The 18,397-nt window shown below is 41.6% G+C and overlaps 1 protein-coding gene across 1 annotated transcript in view; it reads left to right on the forward strand.

Annotated features, from left to right (window-relative positions):
* The first annotated feature begins 435 nt into the window (after positions 1-435).
* Positions 436-18,397, forward strand: part of LOC138966718 (uncharacterized) — a 29,952-nt gene continuing 11,990 nt past the window's right edge. The window contains exons 1-9 of the mRNA XM_070339036.1: positions 436-1,572; positions 1,948-2,091; positions 3,217-3,269; positions 3,774-3,910; positions 4,502-4,614; positions 6,621-6,680; positions 17,186-17,249; positions 17,428-17,500; positions 18,000-18,036. Coding sequence (XP_070195137.1) covers positions 1,516-1,572; positions 1,948-2,091; positions 3,217-3,269; positions 3,774-3,910; positions 4,502-4,614; positions 6,621-6,680; positions 17,186-17,249; positions 17,428-17,500; positions 18,000-18,036 — 738 coding nt within the window. The 5' untranslated portion in view covers positions 436-1,515. The remainder of the gene's footprint in view (positions 1,573-1,947; positions 2,092-3,216; positions 3,270-3,773; positions 3,911-4,501; positions 4,615-6,620; positions 6,681-17,185; positions 17,250-17,427; positions 17,501-17,999; positions 18,037-18,397) is intronic.

The following is an 18,397-nucleotide window of genomic DNA, read 5'->3' on the forward strand; positions in this document are numbered from 1 at the left end:
GGATATCACACTTTGTATCTGGGTAAGCACACACACACACACACACACACACACACACACACATACACAAACACACACACTCTCACACACACACACACACATATATACATACACACACACACGCACGCACGCACACATGCACACACGCACACACTCAGTCCACTCACACACACACGCACACACACACACACACACAGGCACACACACACACACACACACACACACACACACACACACACACACACACACACACACACACACACATACATACATACGCAGTGTTCTCAAGAAATGTGCCTACATATGAGAGAGGGAGGGAGAGAGACACACACACATACACATACACACACACACACACACACACACACACACACACACACACACACACACACACACATACACAAACACACACACACACACACGCACACACACACACACACACACACACACACACACACACACACACATCCGGCGGCAGTGGGCCTTGCTACATAAACTTCAACCATTACCACCTAAACTTTTTTTTGTCTTCTGATAAAAAAAAATGTTCTGATGATGTAGTCTGTCAATTAAACTTTAACATTTGTAAATCGCACAAAAATTAAACTATCCATGTCGCCACGATTGCGTTTCATAATTATGCTACATAAAATTGATTTCTTATAATTAGGTTTTCATAATGAAATCATGGATTGAGGGGGGTAGATGGGTGAGCAAAATCACAATTGTTTCGGGTTTTAATTGGTTTTTAAATCACTACCACGGATTTTTTCACTCCCGCTGGTATGCCTTGTCACAACTCTACGTTTCATGTCGACATTAGTTTTGAACAACACCGTTTTCCAACTCGAAATGAAAATGAATATCAACGAAAAAGTTCTTGACAGAACATTTCAATTTTGTGAGTGCACATAGTTTATGACCCATAAAGTGTCCATAAAAAGAGGGAATCCCAACAAAAATTGTTTTGCCTGTTTTTTAACAAAAGTTTACTCTGAAAATGTTACTGCCACCAAATTCTGATATGCTACATAAGCTTTGCTTAATTTGTACAATAATTGATCGATACACTTATTTCTTATTACGCTCATGTGTTGTGGTTTGGCAAACGGTTGAATGTACAAAATATGAAAGAAAATGGTCGTTTGGAATGGAAAGGAAATAATTGAAAAGAACACTATGTAGCGTTTCAATAGCCACATGATGCTTGAATTTTGTCACGGAAAGCAAATTCCATGTATGTCAGTGAAACCGAACAAACGGAGCAATGCGGAGAATGACATACAGAAAAGAAAAACTCTATTTTTGAACCCTGAGTAATTTTTATTATTTGAGTTATTTAAAAAAATATGTTTGTGGAAAGTAATTGGCTGTTTTGTGGGATTCCGTCTGTCGCGGCGTGATTATGGATGAGAAGTGTCTTCGGGACTTGTTATGGGGGCGAGGATTGGTTGATTTCCTTGATCATCTTCAAGCCAATGACGGAGCCGGTGTGAAAATCGCAATTCTTCCAAAATGTCGGACTCGGACCTGTGGGACGTTGACAAAATTGTCGGACGAAAACGTCACAAGGTAAGTACAGAAACGTGGAATTCTGCTTACTTGTTTGAAAGATTAGTCTTACGACAACTGATAAGCGCGATGACAGGCACCATCAGTAAATCTGACAATTTACGTATCGTCTCTGAATCAGTGTCAGTGAACAGAATGTGAATCGTCGCCACGTGTGCTAAGCAGTTTTTAAAAGAACATCAGACAGATCTTCATTTTTTTGTCGTTGTGTACACAGATTATAGTGCAAGTAAAAAACGTGAGGTTACTTCCTGAACAGACGCTCGCTTAATTAAATGTTCATTTTTTAACACCCCCCCCCCCCCCCCCCCCCCCCGTAATTATGTCATTTTTACCCCAAAGCCATGTCATTTTAACTTTGCGCTTTCGTTTCAGGGTCGTTACTTATACCGAGTAAGATGGAAAAACTGTTCACCCAGCAGAGACACATGGGAGCCGGTTTCTCACCTCAACGGCCTTCAAAAGGACTTCAAACTCAAAGCCAAACATCAACGATGTCAGAAGAGCAGCAAGAAAACGGTAAAGTTTACATAGTCTAGCTGCTCAAGCAAGTTTAGTTAGCACCCATAGTCACGGCAGCCAGTGACAGAGAGATGTGACTTATAAGTTATATATAATTTAGTCACTGGAGGCCATGAGTATAAATTATTATGCTTTTATGATGTAACTGTTAGCAGCAGAAAGTACAATTTATGACTTGTGCATAGCTTCCAACCCTCCCGAATTTTTCGGGAATCTCCCGATTTTTTAAATCCGTCACGAAATCCCGAAATGTGTTCGATTTTCCCGAAAATCGAAATTTCTAAAATACTTTGTGTAAGCAGCCTCTTACAAACCGGGGAACAAACCGGTGAAAAGACGCTCTGGTTAACCGATACCAGCCACGTTGGTGTGCGCATGTGCGGAAAATAAGTTGTGCCTCGATCTTTCCGGTTTTGCCTTCCAACATGCCGCCAAAGTCTGGGAAAAAACCAAAGGCTAAAGTGAGGTTTTTACCACAGTACAAGGCGAACTATGACTTTATCGACAAGTCAGATAAGGGGGAACACTACGCATTCTGTAAACCTTGTCGATGCGGCCAAGCATTGCGGCAATGTGAAGCAGTCGACTGCTACTGCTGTGAAACAGACGCCAAAGATCACGTGGTGTTTCTTTTTTCCCCCTGACCCCCACCAGGGGCGTTGGCCCTGGACCCCACCGGGGGCCCCGGACCCCCACAGGAATTTCATTGTCAGAAAGTTGGCAGCTATGCTTGTGACATTGTCATTGACAGTGACACTGACAGATGATTGTTGACATGTAAATTGTAATGTTGTTGAACTTGAAGCTCTGTGCACAAAGATAAAAGAATCTTGAAAAGCAGTGGACGTGATTGCAGACGACTCTTTTGGTGTATACCAGTGGTGTTCAAATTCATGCCTGGCTGGACAAAATGGTTACATTGACACTCTAGCTCTCTTATATGTGTGAGGCTATAGAGGGAGACACATGTATACTGTTGTCCATGAAATGGGCGTCAAATAGCATGGAACTTTAATGTGTAAAATAGGGTTATTGACACTGATTTCCTTTCATCCATAGTTACCTCACATGACAGAGAAGGTAATGCATTATGAACAACTGATTTTACTTTTCATTTTTCAGTTCAAGCCCCAGAGTGGCAAGAAATGTGTGTCTGGAGACGAAACTTGTAATGGGTAAGTGTAAGCCTGCATACAATAACATCATTGTGATGTAAAACAGTTAATGCAGTGCCCTCTTAAAATCATAAAAAGATCATGAAATGGGAATTTTGTGAAGTTTATGAAACGTATCGCTATTTTGACATTTACTTACTAGTTATGCAGTCAAGGTGAATTATTTACTATGTCAACAAGAATGCACAATGTATTCTGCATGTAGCTGAACTTCTCTGTAACATGCATACGTATGTATTTGAAAAAGCAGTCCTCGTAAAAAAACCTAAAAAGCAGTAAAGAAACAGACGAACCAGCAGACAAACATAACTAGTAAGAGCATTGCATTTTCATAAGGATTGCTGGATTCATTTTGTATTTGTCAATGCAAGTGTAAATTGACCCTAAAACCAACTTGAACTGTACATGGCAAGAGGTTGTGGTATGTTCCATCTCAATCTATAGTGCCAGCCTCAGGTGTCTTTGTTTCAGTTTGTAACCTCTGTTTTTGTTCATGTTTTTCAGGCATATCAAGCTCAACCTATCGAATGATGTGCTAGAAAGTAAAGTCCGTACGTTATACGACCAACTGGCTGCAGTATGGAATGGTACTCTTCAAAGTGATCTGCATGACAGATACATGGCAGGAGGTGCTTCGCGAAGTAAGTTCCACCGAGTAGTAGTAGGCTAGTACATCATCGTCTTAATCTTGTTCCTAAGAAAGCCTTGTCAGCTTGGCTCACTTTTGAAAGATTGTTCATATTTTCAAACTCTTTGTTATGGATATCTTACGTGATGTTTATAAGAATTTTTTGGTCCCCCCCGCGGGTTAGGAGGAAGAATTTACCCGATGCTCCCCAGCATGTCGTAAGAGGCGACTAACGGATTCTGTTTCTCTTTTTTACCCTTGTTAAGTGTTTTTTGTATAGAATATAGTCAATGTTTGTAAAGATTTTAGTCAAGCAGTATGTAAGAAATGTTAAGTCCTTTGTACTGGAAACTTGCATTCTCCCAGTAAGGTAATACATTGTACTATGTTGCAAGCCCCTGGAGCAAATTTTTGATTAGTAATAGTGCTTTTGTGAACAAGAAACAATTGACAAGTGGTATCCCATCTCCCCCCTTTCCCCGTCGCGATATAACCTTCGTGGTTGAAAACAACATTAAACACCAAATAAAGAAAGAAAGATAAGAATTTTGGGAGTCACTCCAGGTCTGTGTCTGTTGCTCTGATGTCTATACCTTTTTTGTAGGGTTGTTGGACCATGCCAGTTCGCTATCTATGTTAGAAGACGGCCAGGAGGACATCTTGATGGAAGTTTTGATGTCTATGTTTTCTGACATTTACACTGACGACAAGCTGAAGGTTGGACGTTACTTTTTGCTTCTATTTTTTTTTAATTCATTCATCTACTAGTGAATAAATGTAGTTGAATAACACGCCCTTGAAGAAGGTCTAACTGACCAAAGATTTGGGACAAAAAGAATCATCCTTTTTGTTTATCTTTAACCTTTCTCTGAAACATATAAACTTCATAATGTTATATATTATATATGCATGTAAATATGAATAACATTTAGGCACGGCTCCGGAAGATAATATATTTGTTATTGTATCAGACCTGTTTACACTACACATTGAGCGTAGTAAACTACGATTTTGGTCCCCAAACTACGCAACTACGCATGCTTGTCTTATACTACGCAAACGTTTCGTTTCGACTACACATTTTTACATTTTGAATACGCAAAAACGCGAGCGAGTTCCGATCCATAATTTTTACTTACCGGTTGTGTACTGCGTGCAAAACATGCCCGGCGCCCGCGAGAGTAGCGTAGTCAGTTGGTCTTGCTGCTGTTATTACAACTATCGCGGGCGTTTCAGCACATACTTTTCTGAACGCGGTCACTTCGTAGCTCATTCTTTCTGGAGGGAAAAAAATGGCTACAGCGACGAACACGGATTCAGAATACTTTGGCGATCAACCGCCACCGAGCAAAAAAAAGAAGCTTGGTCAAACTCCCAGCCAGGCTTTTCTGCCAAAGTACCATGAGGAGCATCCATGCCTAGTTTGGTCGAGAAAAGGGAAGCATTTTGCCCACTGCACTGTGTGCAACACAGATTTTTCAGTGAAGCACAGTGGGCTTTACGACTGTAACCGCCACAAGAAAAGCACTTCCCATCAGGAATTCGAGAAATCCCGACCAAAGCAGAGGAAATTGGACTGTTTTGTGAAGAAACCCGTGCCAGGGAAAGAAGACCAAGACAAGCTCACTTTTGAGGATCGGTAACCAGAGCAGAGGCAATGATCTGCCATATTATTGCCGACGCAAACCTGCCCTTCATGTTGATACACATACTCCCAGTCCCTACTTTTTGTGACTTGATGTTCTCAGATTGTCACAGGTCTTGAATAGGGGGTCCCACTGTACATATGAACTGCATACCCCTCAACATAGCTTTTTTTTTAACAAATGTTCCAAACTAGTTAATAATTTTTTTCTTAACAAATAAACTTAATGCTTGGCTTGTATTTTTGTGGGGGCTTTGTTTGTATTTGTATGAGGAGTATTGTTCACATTGTAATAGTTTTGTTTGGAGTGTTGAGTGTTTGTTTTAGTACGGTATAACTTCAAGTAACTGTTCTGTTTTGCGGTTTGGGTTGATCGAATTGAAATACTACACATTCACCTGCCAAACTACACATTTGCCTTATTTTCACACCCAAAACTACACATGGTACATTTCAGGGGTAGGCAGGTCTGTTGTATGGGGACATGCAGACGTAAGCGCTCAAAATTCTCACTTACTCTATTGCACATGTATGTCAAATTTTGATCACTTAATGTTTCTTTGTTTCTTAGATCTGTTAAAAGCGCTCCGTCTCATTTGTTTTTGATTATTGCATGGAACTTTTACTTGTTCTGGATAACAAGTGATTTAAAAGTCAGGTTAAACTGGTATTGAAATATATATTTACCGTTTACGTAGATACCATGGCAAGGGAATGTTAGTCACAATGTATGATGCTTTGAATTGAAGGATGCCATTTTTGGCCGCTTGGTTTTGATTTACTTTTTTTCGCAATCAATTGTGAATCCCTTGTGAACTTGCATCAGTTCATGTACTTTAATTTTTGTTCCCTTAAAATGCAGGCATAAATGAACCGTCGCGATATAACCTTGAATGGTTGAAAACGACGTTAAACACCAAATAAAGAAAGAAAGAAAGGCATAAATGAATCTGTTGGAAGTCAACTGTCATAATTGGACAGTCAGGAGAGAAATAGTGAAATGGAGCATTGCTAAAGAATACATGTAGTAAAATGTCTTTACTGTGTAGCAACATTAGCTTTTGTTTTCTAATTCCAGCAAATTGATTACATGACAAGAGTGTTTCTCCCAGAGGCTTTGACGCGTATTTGCCATCAGGTGAGTGAATAGTTATGGGTTTTTATTGAACCCGGTTCATTTTGTGCCACTTCCAAGGAAAGGTTCATTAAAAAACAAAGCTTTCTGAAGTTTCTCCACTTGATGTCAAAATGGCAGCAGAAGAATCTTAGAAACATATTTCACCGCCCATAGTTTTTCAAACCCATGATGAGTTGTCAACAAGCACAGCACTTGTCGACTGACCTGCACCAGTCAGTTTGCTTCAAGGATTCTGTGACTGGTGGCACACAAAATACAAGCTTAACAACTGTATGTCCCCATCAAAGCAACTAAATTCCCAGAGAAAACCAACATATTTAAGCATCCTTCCATTCGTAAATCACTAAATTTATCATTTCTCTGATGAACATTTTCTTATCCCTGTCAAAAGTCTGAACGGATTAAAAGGCTGTCAAGGGTTGCACTCTTTACTTCAGTTATCCCACAGAACCACAGATGAAGGTTCAAGATGATACTGACAGGTAAAATAAGACTCAGACTGCAAGCCAGAAAAATAATCAGAATGCAATGCAAGGACTCAGTCAGTGTCAGTCACTTTCATTACATTCTTACAATCAGTCATGGGTCAAGTAATGACTGAACTTATAGCGGAGACTGATAATTGAGAAGACATCGGGGTGTGCTTGTGTATGTGAGACGAGACAGGACAAAAATCAAGCTGTTTCTTCTGTTGAATTGTAAGGGGAATTGTTTGATATCACACATGAGTTTCTTATGGCATTGCCTTTAATTATTGGTAGCATGGACCAACTCATTTTTATTATCAAGTAATTGTTTTTATTAGTGCAGACACATTCTTTGGTCTTCCAAAAGACATAGAATACACATTTAGGAGTGATCAGAGATGAAAGGAAATTTTGATGAACTTCTTAAATATGTAGGTTGCACAAACCACTTGGACATGTATTCTGAAAAAAACATTGGGACCACCTCCATTTCAGCAAATATTAGGCTCTGTTAACGAAAATCAGGAGAACAAAAATAAAACCATGTTTTCGGCATGCATATCTATGATTTTGTAACTCTATTTGTGCGCGCCTTCGTGAGCGAGGCTGGTACTACATATTGTTCATACGAAATGACAAACACAGGTTACAAGCGATAACGCGCAAAAGTACTGGTTTATTATTTTACATCTGACACTAAGGTATCAGTAATGCATATATAGTTACAGTACTACGTAATGAGATACTACGTATTGCGATACTACTTATTGCGGTAAAAAACTTATGGACAGAAAGAAAAAGAGAAAAGAAAACAAATTATTAGACATGGCAAAAGGTATTAAAATGCATTAACAAGACACGAGAAGTAAATACAAGAAAAATAAACAATCACAAGACAGGCGAAGACAAACAGACACGAAAGTTACAATTACCAAACACTCGTTGGTTAGTCCTTCAACAACAATAAAGAGTTACGTTCTGTACGTTCAACAACAATAAAGAATTACGTTCCGTACGTTCAACAATACCATAAGCACTAAGAATACTCAAGAAACTTAGCATACATACGTTTAAAACCAAAATGGCTACTTTCAGAAAAATACAAAAACGTTGACTCATCAGGCCAGGAATACAAAGCAAACTGTCATACCAAAAAAGTCTAACGACAACGTTCCTGCGTTAATCAAAGTCACAAACAAGATATTTACTCATCCACTTTCCCTCAATAACGTTACAAGAAATAAGCCCGTTTACAAACGATCACCACAGACCGCAAGCTTCTTTTACCTAAATTCTTTTAACGTAAGGCTGAAAAAGTCGGAGAAAACGTTTCACTTCGAACTTCGTTAACCACAGAAAACACAAGTTATCATTATAAACATTAGCGACTTTCTAGCGTCTACAAAACATTGCTGTACGTTCACAACACTAGAACAGTTGAACACACAATAAAGAAACACTACAACAAGTCAGACTTTCAACTCACGTTATACATAAACAACTCACAAAGTCATTACAAAATGGCGACCAAAACACAACACAAACAAGTAACAACAAAATTACCTTATGCGCTGTGTGGGTTGACCAGCAGTACCAAAAACGTGTTGCCTCACAAACGAAGGGCACAAAACGATTCACACTTGAGAAACAACTGTCTCCAAGAACATTACGTTGACGTTAAAACATAAGAAACACTCCGTTGGTTCACTTGATAACCTTCATACGTTTACATCAAAACCAAACGCTTCCTAAAACCCTCAGATCGACTGACGAGACAGGAGTCAAGCAGCGGTATTTATGGAAACAAAAACCTAACATGGAATAGTTATTCAAAAGTCAAAGGTCACCGGATTGACCAACCAACAACATTCCTAAGACAGAATCGGGTGAAACTACTATTTTACAACCAATCAGTAACCGATCACGCACTCCGTGCATGCCCAAAACTTAAAACGGTATATTTAACAGAAAGAACATCAAGGAACTAGCTGACATCACAAAGCTAAAAACACGTGAGTCACACGTATTCTAAAACTTGCAACGCAGATTCGCAGGGCTCACCTCAAAATCAAAACACGGAAAAGAGCACGTGAATCTCACGGTGTTCTAAGACTAAACGACGCAGTTTGTGACGCTCCGACCAAAACCAGGTCACAACAACTGAACAAGGAGCACGTGAATCTCACGTAAAAATATTAACGCTCCACAAAACGGGTCACAACAAGGTGCCACAATAAAAACACGGTTTACTTCTTTTTACATCGTGCAATGGCTTGAGCAAACGTAATTACAACAAAAGTAGGTGACTGCATGCCACATCGGCATGCACACTCCCACCGGAAATTATATTAATATAATTTACTTCAAAAACCTTTGTACAAACATATTCCTTATATCAAAAGAATAACGACGCAGATTTAGACATTTCAAATTTAGAACTCAAAATCATTGTGTTGCAAAACATTTACACAACAATATTACGGTTCAATCACTTTCAGTGTTTCAACACATCTCGTTTCAACTAAATGCCACTAGTCATTTACTCGACGGCATAAAAAGAACGCACCACTTAAACCATAAATGTCCGTTACATCATCTGATATAAAAACAAACCGCAACAATCTACAACTGTCAAATTGGAAAAACACTCCAAAGTTCAATGTTCTTTCAAGTTTGCTTACACAGCTTTGTCTTTGTGATTTTCACAATCTACTAACACAGTCATTTTGTGAATAGGTCGCTCTAATATGCGACTATCACCAGTGGGACGGCCGTGATTGTCTAGAGCCTTTGTTCCAACATGCACTTTCACTCGTCTGACCAGTCCATCAGATGCCGGCATCACTTCGACTACACGAGCCATGCACCACTCTGATCTGCACAAGTTCTGGTCATGCAAGACAACAATGCGTAGGGCGTTGATGAAGGAATCACTTGACATGTCATCCAGGGTTTCAATGTGGATTGCCCTAGAGGCAAAACACGTCACGATCAGTCCGTACAAGATTAATGTCATGACCTTGACGCAGTCATCACGGTACCCTCGTTTTTTCTGGCGTTTCAGGCCCTTCAGATGCTTGACTGCGGCACTTCTGTTGTCGGGGAGGGACGGTTTCTCTGGTCGAAATGGTAAGAGCATCTCGAAGTGACCAGCTTCGTTGACCTTCACGATCTTCTTGAACTTCACATCATCTTGAGACATGGATCCTGTGTCACTATCAGCAAAGTCTCTCTCCATAACGTGTAGTAGGTCAGTACACGATACCTCATCCACCTGTATTTTGTAGACGTGAGCTGCACTTTCTTCTTGTCTTGATCCTGGCTTAACGACTACGTGCATGGACGAGCCTACACCATCAAAGGCGACGGAATGCGGTGACTTGCCGACGATGCTCCAACCTAACTTAGTCTCTACTGCAAATGGCAGTCCTTGGACAACGTTTAGGGGCATGAGGGCTTCAGCGCAGTCATAGCCGATGAGGAGGCCTGCTTCGCAATCAGGGTACAAGGGGGGCAGTTTTGGGGACAGGTGTTGAAGATGTGGGTAAACTTTGACAGTCTCTGAGGTGGGGATTTGCGTGGGGTCAACGGACAGGTAAGGTCGTGAGATGGCAGAAGGGAGCCTGACAAACTCACTGGAGGTAGGAGAGCGGACACGCAATCCAGAGTACTTCCTGCCGGAGACCACAGCATTGTCCTCAGTCAGTGTGGAGACCCTGAGTGTAGTCGGCTGCGATTTGGCTTTAACTTCTTCAGCCACTGACTGCACTACAAAAGTGGCGTTGGACATAGTGTCCAGTAGTGCGTACGTCAGCACTTCTACGTTGGGGTTAGAGTCACTGGAAACGAGAACGGGAACGATCATAGACGTGAAACCGATGCTGTTTTCCTCGCTGGCCTTAAGAGCAGACACCGTAGGGGTCGACGATGACAGTGGCTCTTGAACGTCAGCAGCAGAGGTACGGTAATTGTTCTTGTGTTCACTCGCCCCTTTGTTTTCACTCATACTGTTCTGATATTTGAAATTGTCATCGTGAAGACAAGTAGGATGAGCCTTCTTGCACTTCTTGCACGTCTGTTTCTGCTTACATTGACGGCTCTGGTGATCCTTGCTTCTCAGACATCCGTAGCAGATACGGTTCTTGAACAGAAAATCTCGTATCTCAACCAGAGGCTTCACTATGAGTTCCTTACATGTCCCAGCGTCATGGTCCGGAAGTTGACAGTGCAGACATGCGGAGACATCCTCTGTCAGGGTTGACAGGTTCGTTGTGAACTTTCTTGGTGTCCCCGATGCACTTGTCAAGCCGAAAACAGGGTCGTTAGAAATGTCTGCTTCGAGGGTAACGAACGACACGAGTTCATTGAACAGAGGATACCTCTTCTTTTCAACCTTGGTTCGAGCAACTGTTCTAGACCATCTGTGACTCATCCAGTCTGGGAGCTTTCCGACGATCTTCCGTAGGTACTGGGCATCATCCAGGATGCTCAGTCCACCAACTTCCTGGGCAGCAACGGAACATTGCTGCAAGAAATCGGCCAGACTTCTGAGTCCCTTGGGATCCTTGCTTTTGACTGGGGTCCATTCGTCCAGCTTGGTCCGGAAAGCTTGCGAAACGACGTATGAGTTGCCGAACCGATTTTCCAGCACTTCCATGGCTCTCTCGTAGGCATCACCTTCTCTTAGCAGAAAGAAGCCGGTCACGGCCTCCTTTGCTTGACCTCCGATGTACCGTTGCAGATACAATAACTTCTCACTGCTGGTTATGTTTTGTCTCTCGATGAGGAACGAAAACGACGACCTCCAAATTGGATATTGGAGAGGGTCACCAACAAAAATGCACGGCTCCTGCATCGGCAAACGGTTGATCATCAGAGCGTCTGATAGGGTTTTGGCAAGAGAGTCCATAGGAGTGTCCTGCTTGGCAGGAGTAGCAAGTGGACGTTGGTAGTACGCAGACGGGGGGTAGGAGGCAAATGGACGATCTGCATGACATTCCTTGTCAAAGTTCATGTACGCAGGGGGCCTTGCGTTTTCGTTTCCCCAAATAACTTTGGGGGTGGTCTGATGTGGGTCCAGGAATGTGGGCACGAAAGGCTCTGGTTTGGGATGTAGGTGGGTATCATAGGGGAAACAGGGTGGGGTCACTTGAAAACGTCTGTGGTCCATGCGTTGGTGACGTTCTTCTGGGAAGTAGGTGTGTCGTTCTTGCGTCTCATCACCTTCCCTTGTCTCTGGTAGGTGATAGGACCAACCTGTGTGGTCGAGATCAGGCGGGCGAGAGCCTGTGACGCTTGTCGTTGAGTGTCCAACGTTGTGCAGAGGCGGCTGACCAGTGTATGCACCAAGAGGGTGCTGCAGTGTGGTCAGCAGCGCTGTAGGCCGCATGGAGGATGTAGTTGCAGCCGTCGTGTAGTTAGGTGTGAAGGGCTCCTGATGGACGAAAGGAGCGCTCATTCCGACGTGATGGGGGGCGTTGACATCCTCTCTACGTTGAGGTCCGTACGCCTCGTAGGTGGCGTTGTTGGTAGTAGCGGCGCTTGTCGAGGCGCTGACTCCAACGACGAGGTCCACGACAGGTAACGCGTGCTGTCGTGGCTCAGTCGTTGTGGTTCCTGCGATGAAGTTGGTGACAGCAGCGTTGACAGTAGAGATGTCACGGGTGCTGGCGGCGTTGCAGACAGGAACAGACGTGACGTCCAAGGCTGGCTGGTGAGTCCCTTGATCAGCAATGACGGCAGCTTGGCAGACAGGAACAGACGTGGCGTCCAAGGCTGGCTGGTGTGTCCCTTGGTCAGCAATGACGGCAGCACCTGTCCCTATTCCTATCGCTGTTTGTTCATTGTTTAGAGGAGGGGCTACAAGACTGTACAAGGGAACGAAAGGATGAGGGTGGAACCTAGTGTTCAACAAATCAACTGACGGTAGATCAGGGAGATCCTGCTGAACTGTATCACATTGTTCTAGTACCCGTATCCTAGCCTGCCGCTCTCTGTTGATATTTTGGCGTTCAGTAAACTTGATAAACCTCAACGCCTTCTTCTGCTTAAGTTCACCAAGAGCTGCTTCAGCTGCATCATTAGCCTGCAGAGATTCTTCACTAGCCTTCCTTTCAGCTTCTCTAAGAGCTGCTTCAGCCTTCCTTTCTGCTTCTTTAAGAACTGCTTCAGCTGCTACAGCTGCGTCCTTAGCCTTCCTTTCGGCTTCTCTAGCCTTCCTAGCTGCTGTTCTCTCAACTTGTTGTTGTTGCAAAAGATCCAGTTCACTGAGCTGAGCTTCTTTTATGGCTTCTGCTTCGACCTTAATGCCAATAGACACAGCCTCTAGCTTAAGAGTCAATTTAGCCTCTTCAGAGCTAACACTTCCAGAGCGGAGAGACTCAGGGTGAGAACCGGCTAGGCTACCTGATCTTCTGCTGCCTGACTTGAAGCTAGCTGGCTTGTAAATGGCTGACCTAATGCTAGCTGTTTTATGGCTGGCAGGCTTGACACTGACTGACTTGTGGGTGGATGACCCAACGCTAGGTGTAACACTGCTATGCCTGGAAGTAGGCTTCTTAGTCACCTGCACGCTAGTCGTTTGTCTGACAAGAGCTTGATCAATGTAAAACATAATGTTCTGAACTGTCCTTTGAACATCCTCCCAACTGTCCTGAACGATTTCACCGCTACCAATCCTACAAAGACCTTTCTCAATGTCACCAAGATCCTTGTACATGCTCAAAATAACCCTTTTTTGACTGGTTACTGACTCTTTATTAGGAGTTTCTTGTTTAAGCTCTGTTACTATCTCATCGATTGCTCGTTCCAAGAATGTTCGTTGTCTTACAAAGTTTCTAGTTTTGATCTCAATCTGATAGTCTCTACCTTGTTCAGTAGGCTTAATGTCACGCCTAGGCCTTTGAGAATGTTCATCTTCATCGCCGTTAATGTCATAACCTGAAGCTTCCAATGGTTTATCTGCTGGAATCTTCTCCATTACAATGTTCGCTTATTCAAAAGCACTTAAAACATACATAAGGTTTATCTGGTTATAAAGTAAAATGAGTCGATCCGAGGGTCGTTTGGGATAATACACAAAAGTCACAAAAAATGCGCCGGATACGGAGTAGGAAGATCTCTAACCGACAAGTTGATCTATGTTAAACTATGGTTCACTAACACAGTGACAGGTAACAATAAAGTCTTTTGCTGGTTATCAACAGCTACGTTTACGTTCATTGAGCGTCAATAACAAAAGTTCTTTACTGGGCGTCAGCAGCTAAGTTTGTTTACTTCAGCTAAAGTTCTTTCACTGGGCATCAGCAGCTAAGTTTTTTACTGTGCGCGCCTTCGTGAGCGAGGCTGGTACTACATATTGTTCATACGAAATGACAAACACAGGTTACAAGCGATAACGCGCAAAAGTACTGGTTTATTATTTTACATCTGACACTAAGGTATCAGTAATGCATATATAGTTACAGTACTACGTAATGAGATACTACGTATTGCGATACTACTTATTGCGGTAAAAAACTTATGGACAGAAAGAAAAAGAGAAAAGAAAACAAATTATTAGACATGGCAAAAGGTATTAAAATGCATTAACAAGACACGAGAAGTAAATACAAGAAAAATAAACAATCACAAGACAGGCGAAGACAAACAGACACGAAAGTTACAATTACCAAACACTCGTTGGTTAGTCCTTCAACAACAATAAAGAGTTACGTTCTGTACGTTCAACAACAATAAAGAATTACGTTCCGTACGTTCAACAATACCATAAGCACTAAGAATACTCAAGAAACTTAGCATACATACGTTTAAAACCAAAATGGCTACTTTCAGAAAAATACAAAAACGTTGACTCATCAGGCCAGGAATACAAAGCAAACTGTCATACCAAAAAAGTCTAACGACAACGTTCCTGCGTTAATCAAAGTCACAAACAAGATATTTACTCATCCACTTTCCCTCAATAACGTTACAAGAAATAAGCCCGTTTACAAACGATCACCACAGACCGCAAGCTTCTTTTACCTAAATTCTTTTAACGTAAGGCTGAAAAAGTCGGAGAAAACGTTTCACTTCGAACTTCGTTAACCACAGAAAACACAAGTTATCATTATAAACATTAGCGACTTTCTAGCGTCTACAAAACATTGCTGTACGTTCACAACACTAGAACAGTTGAACACACAATAAAGAAACACTACAACAAGTCAGACTTTCAACTCACGTTATACATAAACAACTCACAAAGTCATTACAAAATGGCGACCAAAACACAACACAAACAAGTAACAACAAAATTACCTTATGCGCTGTGTGGGTTGACCAGCAGTACCAAAAACGTGTTGCCTCACAAACGAAGGGCACAAAACGATTCACACTTGAGAAACAACTGTCTCCAAGAACATTACGTTGACGTTAAAACATAAGAAACACTCCGTTGGTTCACTTGATAACCTTCATACGTTTACATCAAAACCAAACGCTTCCTAAAACCCTCAGATCGACTGACGAGACAGGAGTCAAGCAGCGGTATTTATGGAAACAAAAACCTAACATGGAATAGTTATTCAAAAGTCAAAGGTCACCGGATTGACCAACCAACAACATTCCTAAGACAGAATCAGGTGAAACTACTATTTTACAACCAATCAGTAACCGATCACGCACTCCGTGCATGCCCAAAACTTAAAACGGTATATTTAACAGAAAGAACATCAAGGAACTAGCTGACATCACAAAGCTAAAAACACGTGAGTCACACGTATTCTAAAACTTGCAACGCAGATTCGCAGGGCTCACCTCAAAATCAAAACACGGAAAAGAGCACGTGAATCTCACGGTGTTCTAAGACTAAACGACGCAGTTTGTGACGCTCCGACCAAAACCAGGTCACAACAACTGAACAAGGAGCACGTGAATCTCACGTAAAAATATTAACGCTCCACAAAACGGGTCACAACAAGGTGCCACAATAAAAACACGGTTTACTTCTTTTTACATCGTGCAATGGCTTGAGCAAACGTAATTACAACAAAAGTAGGTGACTGCATGCCACATCGGCATGCACACTATTCAAGACATGTCTATTGCAATAGAGTTGTTTGAGAAATGATGTAGCCAGGTTTTATGTTTAAGTGTTTGCACTTTTTCTCAGGCTTGCTTCAGATGGCTTACTTATAATGTCGTGTCTGAAAGAATGTTCACTATTGCCAACAAAGCTGATATCATTTTTAAGAAATAGTACTTATTCAGCAACCGGCACGGTTGGCCTGGTGGTAAGGCGTCCGCCCCGTGATCGGGAGGTCGTGGGTTCGAACCCCGGCCGGGTCATACCTAAGACTTTTAAATTGGCAACCTAGTGGCTGCTCCGCCTGGCGTCTGGCATTATGGGGTTAGTGCTAGGACTGGTTGGTCCGGTGTCAGAGTAATGTGACTGGGTGAGACATGAAGCCTGTGCTGCGACTTCTGTCTTGTGTGTGGCGCACGTTATATGTCAAAGCAGCACCGCCCTGATATGGCCCTTCGTGGTCGGCTGGGCGTTAAGCAAACAAACAAACAAACAAACTAATTCAGCAACACAACGTAAAATCATGTAGGATCTGCTATCGCTTCGACAAAGAATGAGATGATGTCTGAGATTTGTGTGTCATTTCAGGGATGATGCCAATCTTTTGCATTATATATCTATGGCTTTTTTTAACTGTTTAGAAAACAACAGTGACCCGAAAACCGACCCACTAGCAGACAGTTTTATCTGACATTATTAAATTTTCTTTAGGATGTAAAGATATGTGCACCTTTTAGATCTACATTTCCATTGTTACTTCTGCTTAAGATTTTTTTTCATCTAACCTCACATAAACATGCAAGTAGCATTTGTCCAACCTCATTAAAACGAGGTTTCTAGAATTCTGTGACAGAGAAAAAGTGTTGTCTTTTCTTGTCTTGGTCCAGGCTACTATTACATATTATTAGCAATGTGACCATGTCCAGACCCTGATGAAAAGTTTTAAGAGTTTTGTGTTTGTTATGTTTCAGGTAGACCAACGGCAGCCTGCAGTTGTGGATGTTGCTGGTTTGGATGCTCCAAATATTGGGACAGGTATGGCTGTAAAAATACTCATTCAAGAATCAATACTTTTCACAAAATTAGCGAAGACTATTTAGCGAAGAATACATCCATTAGATATGATAGCCATTATTGATCATTGCATGATATGTTATTGACAGGTTACAGCTACAATGTTGTTATCATGTTTCAATATTTCTTGATTTTGCAGAGTCCTTCCACCCTACTGCTGTAAAGAGACATGCCGACTTCAATCTCGACCAAAGCGATTCAAGCAGAATAAGGTGTGTATAATAAGCCTCAATTTAGTTTTCCGTTTTAGTCAGGACAATGAAGGATTGTGACACCTAATACCCCCAAAACCTGTGGGTACTTTGTAAATGTCCTTGCAGTACGACCTCCTGGTCATTCTGGATTAAAATTCACTTTCAGCATGTTCCAATCTCTTTTTTTAACAGAGTTAAAGCACAAGTATTCTATTGTAATGCATTTTTTTCCTTATCTCAATTCCAGCATACAAGCAAAAAGACCTGTTCTTTTTCTTTTTTGCCTCCTTTATCCCAGAATGCCCCTTCACATCTTTGAGAGTACTCAGGAGAATGAAGAACCTTTGGTTTCAGTCACAGTTAGTTACTATCTGTTACTGTCAACGATGATGCGTTGTTTATTTTGGTGCATGTTCTCTTATTCAAACACCTGACATAAACAACTTTAAAATCTTGCAGATGTTTGACAACTAATTCATTTTGGTACAGTTTGTAACTGACTTGTTTTTAATTTCAGTGATCCTCTTTCCAGTGAGGATGAATGGAAACCAGAGGTATGCTATTCAAACTTTCAGTTTCAGTAAAAATTGTCAAAAAGAGAGTGTGTCAGTATGGTATGAGTTGAAAGCCTAAAGCTGACTGCTTCACTTGGTTTTCCACAACTTATTGTGGACTATTCCTGGATCCAGAAAACCCACCTCTGATTTTTAGATGTTGCTTTTGGCAAACAGTACCTATGCATAGTTCTACACCAATTTATTTATATTCAATGTGAATGTTTGATAGGTTGGGCAGAATATGTTCTTTCTGTCATGATAAGCCTCCCTTGCTGAGCAAGAATATGCCTTTATTGTCCTCAGTGAAATAAGGGTTTCTTCCATATTTGGCTCACCTGAGTTAAGTAGCGAGTCTTAG

Source organism: Littorina saxatilis, linkage group LG5 (genome assembly GCF_037325665.1).
Source record: "Littorina saxatilis isolate snail1 linkage group LG5, US_GU_Lsax_2.0, whole genome shotgun sequence".
Taxonomy (NCBI): Eukaryota; Metazoa; Mollusca; class Gastropoda; order Littorinimorpha; family Littorinidae; genus Littorina; species Littorina saxatilis.